The following is an 11,744-nucleotide window of genomic DNA, read 5'->3' as shown; positions in this document are numbered from 1 at the left end:
GCACACATTCATTTGGAAATGGGCCTATGATTTTAAGGCAAGCAGCAGCCCTTTACCATGGAGCTCTGACACTGAAGCCTCAGTTCTGAGGGTTATAATCATAATTAGAACCAGGACAGGAGTTCTCGCTTTCGCAGCATGTATACTAAAATTGGAACGATTAGCATGGCCCCTGCACAAGGATGACCTACAAATTCATGAAGCATTCCATATTTTTATGAACACTGGGTATTATATGTTGGCAAATTGAATTTAAATACTTTTTAAAATAATAAAAATCAAAATTGAAAAAAAAAAAAAAACCAGGACAGGACACAGAAGCAACTTCAACCCCTGGAAGTAGAATTCTCTTCCTGCACCCCTCCATCCACTTTGAACTATCCCCTTCCCATGAAGAAAAGGAACCATAGACAAGTGGGCAGGAACCGGGTTCTCCTGTGCAGGTTGAGCCAGGCACTGACTCAGCTCCCCAGGGTGTGGGCATAGAGCAAGGCCTGTAGAAAGAACAGCATCTCCAGGCTGAAGCTCACCCACCCACCCCACCATCACAGTGGTCTGCTAACTGCACTCAGGACCTACAGAGGAGGAACATCACAGTCTGGGTAGTAGGAATGAGGCTTTCCAACCAAAATAGAGCTCTCTGAAACATATCATTGCTTCTCACTAACAAAAATGTGTACAACACTTTAAGGGCAGTTCTCATGCAAGAACAGGTGATAGAGGAGGAGGCCAGATCCTTCGCAACAAATCTCAGTTTTACTTAGGGTCTGTGGGAAATCAGTTCAGGACTTCTTAAGAGTTGTTACCCAATGGATCTGCAAAGAGTCTCTGTCCATCCTGGGTTCTGACTTTGGATCTCCCTACCTGAGAAGAAGCCTGACCTGATCATGATTTCTGTGGGCACAAGAAACCCGAGCAGATGGACATGAGGACTTGCCAGCACTTGAAATGTGATGGGGTTGAAGATTTAAGACAAAGCTTTGAGTGTGGAAGCCTGGAGGAGCTCTTGCAGTGGAGGGGGAAAGGTGGCAGGTCTCCCTGTCGGCATGCCTAGGGACCTGCACTAGGACCAGAGCAATGAGCATCCTTGTACCACTACCTCCTCAACTCCTGATGTCTTGGAATGGTAAGTGAAATATTAACAATGGCAAGAGCGTAGGCCTGTGGTCCTATGACCCAGAGTGGAGAGAACAGAGACAGCCCTGAGCAGATGGGAAGCTGCACAGCTCAAGCGAATGAGCTGGGAAGGAGAGCAGTGCAGGGTCGTCAGAGTCCATGTGGGACACATAGGTGACTGGGAGTAACCGAGGAATGCCGAGAGGGCAGAGCCAGGTCGAGCAGGGAGCATAGGACAAGGAAGCAAAGAAGCTGCAAGCCAAAACATGACAATGTAAGCAGCCCCAAACAATACTTCATTGAAGTATAGTCTACGTGTGGGAGAAACTCTGGATTTAGTGCAGACGATACAGGCACTTGTAGATTTGGAAAACAGAGCTGAGGAATCGCTTGAACACATCATGGAGCTAAAAGAAAACTATAAAGGAGAGGTTAAGAAATATGGCAGATAGGGGCACCTGGATGGCTCAGTTGATTGAGCATCCAACTCTTGGTTTCGGCTCAGGTTGTGATCTCAGGGTCCTGGGATCAAGCTCCATGTTGGGCTCTGTGCTCAGTGAGGAGCCTGCTTAAGATTCTCCCTCTCTCCCTCTGCCCCTCTCACTACTTGTGTGTGCTCTCTCTCAAATAAGTAAAATCTTAAAAAAGAAAAAGAAATATGGCAGATAGGCTTGGAAGCATGGACAGAATGTTTAGTAGTGTGTTTAGGAGAGACCAGTGAGTAAGGAAGAGGAAACCATCAAAAGGAAAGTGGGTGCATTCTTCAGAAATGAAGATAGAGGGATCCCTGGGTGGCGCAGCGGTTTGGCGCCTGCCTTTGGCCCAGGGCGCGATCCTGGAGACCCGGGATCAAATCCCACATCGGGCTCCCGGTGCATGGAGCCTGCTTCTCCCTCTGCCTATGTCTCTGCCTCTCTCTCTCTCTCTCTCTCTCTGTGTGACTATCATAAAAAAAAAAAAAAAAAGAAAGACATGAAGATAGATATATAGGAGTCCTCGGAAGGAAAAGTGCTTGTCAAGTTCCAAGAAAGGGACATTTCAAGAAAAAAAAATCCTCACCCACATATATTTGCAAATAAAACCCTAAAAATCAACCACAAAGAAATTCCAAAAGACCACCAAAATGACAGCAGACATCTAGTTAGCATCAATAGATACCTGGAGTCCATGAAATAGTACATTCAGACTGCAAGAACATAACTGCCAACTCCATCTGGTATTAGCTGCACTGCTATTCAGAGTGGGAGAAATGGCATTCCAAACATGCGAAGGCTAAGAATTTGCAGTGCACAAAACTTCAGTGGAAGAAAAAAGGTGTTTTTCTGAAAGAAAAAAAATCCAGGGTGTATAAACCCTAATAAGTATTGACTGTAAACTATAATTCAAAAAGCATGAATGAAAATTCTAGATCACAATAATTTTAGATATTATTCCAGGGGTGCTTGTTCAGAAGAAATAAAAGCACATCTCATGATTCATATGCACAAAGAAATGGATGAGGATGAGGATGTTCACTGGAGCATTATGTGGTGTGGTAAAAAGCTGGAAACAAAACCTATGAAAAAGAGGAATGCATAGGGGTGCCTGGCTGGTTCAGTTGGTAGAGCATAGGACTCTTGATCTTGGGGTTGTGAGTTCCAACCCTATGACGGGTGCAGAGCTTACTTAAATATTTTTTTAAAAGGGAATGCATAAAGAAAATACTGCCCATTCAAATAATGAAATATGACATAGTTTAAAGGAATGAACTAAACATCCATGTGCATTGACATGGATAAATCTCAAAAGCATTGCTAAAGAAAAAGAAAGTTACAGGGGTGCCTGGCTGGCTCAGTCAGTAAACCATGCAACTCGATCTTAGGGTTGCAAGTTCAAGGCCCATGTTAGGTGTAGAAATGACTTAAAATTTAAAAAAAAGAGAGTGATACATACTTATGACAAAATACTCCAAAATAGGTACTATAAGGACAGTCTTTTCAATAAATGGTGTGGGGAAAATTGGATATCCACATATAAAAGAGTGAAATTGGAAGCTTATCTTATACCATATACAAAAATTAAAATGGATCAAAGACCCAAATGTAACAGCTAAAGCTATAAAACTCTTAGAAGAAAACAGGAGGAAATCTCCATGATACTGTGGCAATGATTCTATAGCTACAACACCAAAAGCAAAGGCAATAATTCTGGAAAGGATTCACCATTCTAGATGCCATTAAGAATATTCATGGCTCACAGTAAGAAATAAAAATAACAACATTAACAGGATTTCAATTTGGAAAAGTTGATTCTTAACCTCATGGATGACTTTGAGGGGCACAAGACTTCCATGGAGGAAGTCACTGCAGATGTGGTGGAAAACAGCAAGAGAATTAGGATTCGAAGTGGAACCTGAAGATGAGACTGAAGTGCTAAAATCTCAAGATCAAACTTGAATGGATGAGGAGCTGCTTCTTGTGGATAAGCAAAGTGGTTTCTTGAGATGGGATCTACTGGTGAAGATATTACGAAGATTGTCAAAATGACAGCAAAGGATTCACAATATTACATAAACTTGGATTGACTCTCATTTTAAAAAGTTCTACTGAGCCTGGGTGGCTCAATTGGTAGAACATGTGACTTTTGATCTTAGGGTTGTAAACTTGAGCCCCATATGGAGTATAGAGATTATTTAAAAGAAGTTCTAGGGGCACCTGGGTGGCTCAGTTGTCCAACTCTTGATCTCAGCCTAGGTCTTGATCTCAGGGTTGTGAATTTAAGCCCTACAATGGCATTGGGCTCCATGCTAGGCATGGAACCTACTTAAAAAATTTTAAGAAGTTCTACTATGGGTAAAATGCTATCAAACAGCATTGTCCACTATAGAGAAATCATTAGTGAAAAGAGTCAATTGATGTGGCAAACTTATTCTAAGAAACTGCCACAGCTATCCCACCTTCAGCAACCACCACCCTGATCAGTCAACAATCATCAATAGGGATCCCTGGGTGGCGCAGCGGTTTGGCGCCTGCCTTTGGCCCAGGGCGCGATCCTGGAGACCCGGGATCGAGTCCCACGTCGGGCTCCCGGTGCATGGAGCCTGCTTCTCCCTCTGCCTGTGTCTCTGCCTCTCTCTCTCTCTCTGTGACTATCATAAATAAATAAAATTAAAAAAGAAATTTAACAATCATCAATAAGGTAAAGTCCTCCACCAGCAAAAGGGATTACAGCTCACTGAAGGCTCAGATGATGATTAGTGGGGTTTTTTGGCAACGAAGTATTTTTTAAATTAAGGTACACTGTTTTTTTAAAGACCCAATGCTATTGCACACTTAATACACTACAGTATAAACATAACTTTTATATACACTGGGAAACTAGAACTTTCATTTGATGTGCTTTATTGTGATATTGCTTTTACTGTCATGGTCTGAAACCGAACCTGCAATATCTTGGAGGTATGCCTGTAATCTCAAATGGCTCAGGGGAAAAAAGTTACTTATTCTGTACTTCCCACATTTAAGTTTCTGATTTTTAAAAAATATATATTGAATTAAGGGCGCCTGGGTTGCTCAGTCAGTTAAGTGTCTGACTCGATGTTAGCTCAGGTCATTATCTCATGCATGGATTGTGAGACTGAGCCCCAAGTCAGGCTCTGTCTCACTGGAGAGTCTGCTTAAATATTCTCTCCTTCTGCCCCCCTCCCCTCATTCTCTCTCTCTCAAATAAAAAAATCTTTAAAAAATATTGAATTATAAAAAACCCAAGTATTTACTACATTGGCTCAAATCAAACAGGTTATGTAGAGAGGCCTCAGACTCATAATCCTGCTCCACTAGTCACTTCAGTCTTGATCTTTACCATGACTCGTGGTTGGAGCTGACCTGTTATGATCACTTTTGTCTGGTTTAAAAGCCAGTAGGGAATGCCAGGCTGGTTCAGTGGGTGGAGCCAGTGACTCTTGATCTGGGGGTGAGTTTGAGCCCCACGTTAGGTGTCAGGATTACTTAAAAATAAGTAGGGCCTAGGGCCTACGTGGTACAGTTGGTTAAGCAGCTGACTCTTGGTTTTGACTCAGGTTATGATCTCAGGGTTGTGAGATTGAGCCCTGCATCTGGCTGTGTGCTCAGCAAGGAGTCTGCTTGGGATTTTCTCTCCCTCTCCGCCTACTGCTTGTTCTCTCTCTCCTTCTCTCTCAAAATAAATGAATCTTAAAAAAAAAAAAAAAAAAAGTAGGGACATCTGGGTGGCTGAGTGGGTCAAGTGTCTGCCTTCGGCTCAGTTCTTGATCCTGGGATCCTGGGATCGAGCCCCGCATCGTGTGCCCTGCTCAACAGGAAGTCAGCCTCTCCCTCTGTCCCTTCTCCCACTTGTGCTATCTCGAATAAATATATAAAATCTTAACCCCAAAAAAAAGGAAATAAAAAAAACTTTAAGGTTCAATAGTCTGAAAAAAGAGAGGGGAACTGTGGTCCTCATTCCATCACTTCTCCATCTGTTTGACCATTAACAAGTCTTCTCATCTCCCTGAGCTTCACATTTCATGTCTATAAAATGAGAACAATATCCCTGCCCTGCACTACTTTGTCTGGTTATCATATAGAACAGATGAAGTAACACCTGTGAGGTTTTTTTGTAAAACATCAAATACCCGGGTTCCCTGGGTGGCTCAGCAGTTTGGTGCCTGTCTTTGGCCCAGGACACGGTCCTGGGATCTAGGGATCAAGTCCCACGTCGGGCTCCCTTTGTGGAGCCTGCATCTCCCTCAGCCTGTGTCTCTGCCTCTCTCTCTCTATGTCTATCATGAATAAATAAAAACAAAATCTTAAAAAAAATCAAGCACCCGGTAACAAGATTTTTTTTAAGATTTATTTATTTATTCATGATAGACCCAGAGAGAGAGAGAGAGAGAGAGAGAGAGGCAGAGACACAGGCAGAGGGAGAAACAGGCTCCATGCCCAGAGCCCGACGCGGGATTAGATCCTGGGACTCCAGGATCATGCCCTGGGCCAAAGGCAGGAGCCAAACCGCTGAGCCACCCAAGGATCCCTGTAACAAGATTTTTATTAAATGTCCTGAAACCTCAATTTTAGGCCACTTATAAGTTGCAGATGTATTATATGTTTTGTTAGGTAATTAAATACTACATAAATATATATAAAAAACTGCAGGCATATTATATACACATTAATAGTATATTAGCAAATATACTATATTAAAATGTAAGGTATACTTGCTAATATACTATTAAATGTATTAATATTTATTATGTAAATATATATAAGTGTAAGGAATAAAGTTTTTTTTTTTTTAAAGATTTTTTTTTATTTATTTATTCATGATAGTCACACAGAGAGAGACAGAGAGGCAGAGACACAGGCAGAGTGAGAAGCAGGCTCCATGCACCGGGAGCCCGATGTGGGATTCGATCCCGGGTCTCCAGGATCAGCCCCGGGCCAAAGGCAGGCGCCAAACCGCTGCGCCACCCAGGGATCCCAGGAATAAAGTTTTTTAAAACCCTGTAATCCTATCACCTCCCAGTTTATTAAAAAAAACTAAAATCAAAATTCTCCAAAACATACCCCCCATCCTGGCCTACCTTAAGAGGATTACACTGAACTTTGAACTCCCTGATCCGTGTACCTGGCCCCATTCTGAAACTCATTTCCTTCTTGGAAGGCCACCTTCTGGTGGCCCCTGACCATTTTTCTCTGCAGAAACTGCACTGGGGCCTTTGGGTGGATAACACGTAATCTAGCACGAGATGGCCTGTGACCTGACAACTGGCTCATTCCCAGGTGCGCCTATTCCAAGGGGCTAATAAGCCTCAGGTGCTCCGGTCACCTGCCGACCCCTGCACACGGACACCACCTAGCGGCTGGCTGCGTCTTCCCGAACCCGCCCACCACAGGGCTCCGAAGGCGGGGCCGCTCCGGAGCCACTTCCGGAGGCGCCCAGAGGTTCGTGTCACTCAGCAACCGAAGGCACCGCGGAGTGATTGGGCGGAGATGTGGGCTGGGCTGCGAGCCGCGGCGAGCTTCCGGAGCGGTCTGGGGTGTGGAGAACTCGCAGTACCCTCTCCACCCACACCGGCCCTGGTTTCTTGCTGCTGGTAAGCAGGTGGCGTTCCTTTCCAAAACGTGTCATCCCGCCCAACTTTCTAATGGAGGAAGACTACTACCATTTCCTGAGCACCCATGTGCGGGCTCCGTCTGGGACGTCGCAGAGTCTAACCCTAGTAATTACATAGCCTATCTGACTGATAAGGAAACCAGGCTCAGTGGTGGTGTGGTGGGGGGGCGGGGGGATCCGAGGCCCTCAAGCCGAGGGACCTGTCACTGGGGGCACGCCATCAGAGGGGCTAGGTATCTCGCCTACCAGTCCCCCCCCCCCACACACACACACCCTCGGCAGGCTGGGAAAGGAGCAGCAAGAACTTAAGAGCTTCACCCAAAACATTTTATTTTCCATAATGACTTATGATCTAGTGTTTCCAGAAGCCCAAGTCCCTGAGGGGCCGGAGTTGGCCGGTGCAGAAGAGCAAAGAGACCAGAGGTCTGGAGAAAGGGCAGTGGGTGCATGAGGAATGGACGGGCTGCATCTGATTTCCACAATCCAGGGCTCAGCTTAGTAGGCAGAACACATTCAGAGTGAGAAGAGACAGGTGTCCTTTCGCCTCTGAAACCTGGGCTGGAACCAATCAGGGTGGGAGATGGAGAGGCCCCGAAAGGCCAGAATAGGAGTCCTTTCTGGCCAGGGCAAGGTTGGGGTCCCGGCCCCCGATGGCTCCCAGCCCTGCTCAGAGTGTCAGTCCCCGCTCCTTAAACAGCTGCTTTAGAGCCTCCTCCAGCGGCGGGTTTGTTCCCTGGAGCCCCTTCACCACGTGTGCTGCCCACTCGAAGTATTCCTGGACCCGACGTTCAGACCATCCTGCACGAGAATGGACATAACACTGCTCATATGGCACCCAAGATAGCACCGGATTGTACCCACTTCCTGGCAGGGCCACCAGAGGAGCTCCTGATGGGATCTGTCCTGAAAACTTCCCTCTTGACCCCGTTATTGCACTTCTATGGTGTGAAAGAACAGAGTGGTCTAGTAGGATTAGTTTGGGGAGTCAACAAGAATGCCCGGGCTCTTCCCGCCGCCCCCCCCCCCCCCCAGGAACTAACCAACCTGTGCCTCCAGAAGGTGGACATCCCTCCCTTTTCCCTCAGAGCAGGGGCGGTGTGTGTGTGGGGGGGGGCGTACCCTCTGGGGTGCAGCGATTCAGATCTCTCAGATTGTACAGCTTGTCTGCCAGCTTCACCAGTTTAGCCGCGGGGCTGCTATGGGGTGCCTGCTCCACCTGCAGCCGCTTTCTCTCCAACTTGGGCAGAGTCTTGTCATCCGTTACTTCCTCCACCAAACGTCGCACTTGTGTCCCAAAGTGCAGCTCCACCTCATCCAAGGTGGTGTCTGTGTCCTCCACTGTGTCGTGGAGCAGGGCTGCCTGGGGCACAGGCTTCCACTCAGCCCTGTGGGCCAGCCAAGGAGTGCCCGGGGCTAAGTGGGGCCCTTGACGCCCACCCTAACCTTCCGAGTAGAGAACGAGGGGAGTTACCTGTAACACCACAATGTCAGTGATGCCCGCCTCATGGGTCAGGATCCGAGCCACACCTGACGGGGCAAAGCAGGAAGTCAGACCTCAGGGAGTTCCCGGGCTGCGCGTTGTGGATTTTGCAGAGCCAGATGTGACCTCTCACTAGCCAGATGACCTTTACTCTCTGTGGGTGTCAGCGGTGCAGAGGAACAATCATGCCTGCCGCCCCGGGTTGTTGTGAGGCTTAAACACAACGAGCGCCCGGCACAAAGCCTGGGACAGGGCTGGTGCTCAATGAGACCGAGGCCCTCCGCGTTCCCTTCCTGGTCCCCACCCCCTATACGCCGCTGCGGCTGCTCCAGGGGCGGTGCGCCCACCGATAGGGTGGTTGATGTAGGGGGTCCCTTCGGGGTCCTTCCGCCGCTGCAGTCGGTGCTTGCGAGCCGCGAAGTCCGCAGCCTCCACCAACTGCGCGGCCTCGGAGCCCATCGCGCAGGTGGGGCGGGCGACAGACGTCGCGGAAGCCCAGGCGGAGCGTCCACAGCGCCCCCTCGCGCGCGGAGGCCGGAGTGACCGTGGAGTCTGACAGATTTCTCTGGAGCGGATATCCCGGCGGAGAGAGCAGCTGGTGTGGGGAGCTGCCTCAGCATCGCAGCCCCTGGAAGGAGGAAGGAGGAAGACACACAAGCAATAAGACAGTGTTCTCCCAGTGTGCTGGATCCAGGGCTGGAAGGCACAGGGGACTATGGTATCCTGGAGGAAGGGCAGTTCACCTAGCCTCCCGGGGTCAAAGACCACCTCTGCCAGGAGGATCCTCTCCTCCCGTAAAAAGACAATCTTCAATGTCAGTCCTCTGAAAATTCTCAAAGTGCTCTAAAAATGTTTTTCCCTGCAGGGATGGGACTGGTTGGTATTGGCATGGGAGCTTCACCTTTGGGCCCAGAAGATCCTGGGGTCCGACCTTCTAGAAAGTGAAGCCTACACTAGAAGCCTGCCTGATTGCTTCAGGTTTAGACTCTCAGGCAGCAGTGATGTTTCTGCAAGAACGGTCTTCTGTGTTCTCGGGTTCTGTGTGTTTTTTCTTGTACCGTAAGTGTGCCTGCTTCAGTCCCTAGGCACCTGCTGTGGGGCCCCTCAGATGATAACTGTTGTCATGCTGTCCTGGGAGGATGACATTGTCAGATCTCAATGGACTCTAGGATAACACTGAACACTCCTGGCTGGGGGCCTTGGGTCTTCTAGAGAAATTCCTTGTCTCAGCAGATGGCATCTATGAGGCTTAAGGGGTAAGAGACCTGGAGACCCCGGAAGAACTTTTCCTGTGAATCGGTTTGCGAAGTATAGTGCTCCCATCAGATTGGTAGCTTTTATGTAGCTGAGGCAGACAAGGGCTCAAGGGGAAGGTCAATGGAAGGACTTGCCCTTGTTTTTCAGCGAGTCTTTGTGGTTGTCACGATGCAGAAGTTAGGGAGGGAAGCTCCAAACGCTGTAACTGAGCTCCCTGGGGCCTGAAATGTAATGACTAGAATTCCCAGGGCTTCCAAAGCAGCCTGGAAATTGAGAGTGGGGAGAGAGAAACATCTCTGTTTCTACATGCTTGTCTCTTCTCCAGGCTAATGGCTCAACTTCTCTAGTCTTCTGAACCTTTTCCTGTTCAGCTCAGAAAACCTCAGGCAGCTGGGAGACCCAGTCCCCACATTTTCCAACAGAAGACAAAAACTCAGTCACTTTCATCTCTCTCTCTAGAGGTCTGTGACAGAAGCTTTGGGTTTGTGTTAATGGCGCCCAGGAGCCTTGTGGTTTTGATTTTTATTTCCTTACTGTCTGCAGCCATGGATTAGAGAGATATTGGGGTTCCTGAGACCCGGGCTGAGGTGGAGATGACCTCTCATGGCCTTTCAGAGGAGGCTGGGCCTGTTGCTGACTGGCCTGACCGGAGGGCTGTTGCTCCTCCAGAACTGGGTGACACCTGCTCAGCCGACCTCTCTCTCAGGTATAGTACTCCCCTCTGCCGGCACCCCTCTTCAGGTCCCTTCCTGGGGAGCTGGGGGGGAGGAAGGGAGTTTGCCCTTTTGATGATGACTGACCCTTTTCACTCTCTAGAAGGGTTGGAGTTGGGTGTGGGTAGACCATTCTTGCCTGTCTCCCTCCAGCATTGGCCCACCACCCCCACTTGTGCCAGACCACCTGGGATGCTGATGGCCGCCACTACCCCGGTTTCTTCTGTCCTCGGCTCTCTGACACCCCGGAGGAAGCCTACTGCTGCCACCTGCAGGCTGCAGGGGGCTACTGCTGCACCCGGGCTGAATTTGAGGCCTTGTACCAGGTCAACCTGTCCGCCCTTCCGTCCCCACCCATTCTCAGGTGAGAACTCGAAGCCCCAGAGCCCCTGGGACACTGACAGGTGTTCCAGCATCTGGAACTCTGTTTTTTAAATTCTGGGGCGGGAGGCATGTAGCGTACAGACTGGTGGAGGGGCCGGCCTCAAATAGAAAGTCGCGTGAATACATAATTACAAACAGTTGCGTGAAGGGAAAGTCGGGGGCTGTGTTGGCAGGTAACAGGGAGCCACAGCATGCACTGTGGGGATGGGGTGGGGTGGGGTGGGACAGATGACAAACTGCGAGGATCTTGTAGTCCATGGATTACACCCATCATGATCGGGGTTTTCAAAACTGAATCTGTGTATGGATGGCTCCACGGCACCTGTGAGCCTCCTGAATTTCTATTTGCTAACCCTATATTTATCCGGGGAGAGGGGTGTCCCGAGGTTCTTCCGGACTCTCAGAGGCTCTGTAACCAACAGCCGCAGCAGCGAGCATGCGGCTGGGACCAGCACCCTGAGACTGTCCCCTCTCCTACAGGGGCAGGGGCCCGCTCCTCGCCCTGAGCCTCTATACCGTGCTGCTCCTGGCCCTGATGACCGCCGACCTCGTGCACTTCTGCTGCGGTCGGGGCGCCGGCCGGCCGCCCTCGGCGTCCTCCGCCGCGCGCCCCCTGCAGGTCCCTGTGAGAACGGACTAGGCGCGCCCACTGCAGGTCTGTGCCGCGGACCGGAGCCCCGCCC

At 49.1% G+C, this 11,744-nt stretch overlaps 2 protein-coding genes and 1 pseudogene across 4 annotated transcripts; 2 read left to right on the top strand and 1 right to left on the bottom strand.

The window, feature by feature from the left end:
* The first annotated feature begins 125 nt into the window (after positions 1-125).
* On the top strand, positions 126-217 carry LOC140624155 (U6 spliceosomal RNA; annotated as a pseudogene).
* Positions 218-6,662: 6,445 nt separating this feature from the next.
* LOC140618213 (protein shisa-like-1) lies at positions 6,663-11,701 on the top strand. Of its 3 annotated transcripts, XM_072800341.1 has the most exons (6): positions 6,663-7,207; positions 9,786-9,963; positions 10,290-10,425; positions 10,508-10,670; positions 10,831-11,041; positions 11,542-11,701. In XM_072800341.1, exons 4-6 carry the CDS (start codon positions 10,568-10,570, stop codon positions 11,699-11,701), a joined length of 474 nt encoding a protein of 157 aa, XP_072656442.1. In that variant the 5' UTR covers positions 6,663-7,207; positions 9,786-9,963; positions 10,290-10,425; positions 10,508-10,567. The 3 variants fall into 3 exon arrangements, with proteins under 3 accessions (XP_072656442.1, XP_072656445.1, XP_072656451.1); XM_072800344.1 differs by lacking the exon at positions 10,290-10,425; XM_072800350.1 differs by lacking the exons at positions 9,786-9,963; positions 10,290-10,425 and having other exon boundaries at positions 6,664-7,207.
* On the bottom strand, positions 7,533-9,225 carry HDDC3 (HD domain containing 3). The gene is made up of 4 exons (XM_072800329.1): positions 9,055-9,225; positions 8,699-8,754; positions 8,347-8,587; positions 7,533-8,025 (listed from the first exon to the last, which is right to left on the bottom strand). Exons 1-4 carry the CDS (start codon positions 9,164-9,166, stop codon positions 7,895-7,897), a joined length of 540 nt encoding a protein of 179 aa, XP_072656430.1. The 5' UTR covers positions 9,167-9,225; the 3' UTR covers positions 7,533-7,894.
* Positions 11,702-11,744: the final 43 nt, after the last annotated feature.

This window comes from Canis lupus, chromosome 2 (genome assembly GCF_048164855.1).
Source record: "Canis lupus baileyi chromosome 2, mCanLup2.hap1, whole genome shotgun sequence".
Lineage (NCBI taxonomy): Eukaryota > Metazoa > Chordata > Mammalia > Carnivora > Canidae > Canis > Canis lupus.
The sequence above is the reverse complement of the archived record's forward strand: the minus strand, read 5'-3'. Positions and strand labels throughout refer to the sequence as shown.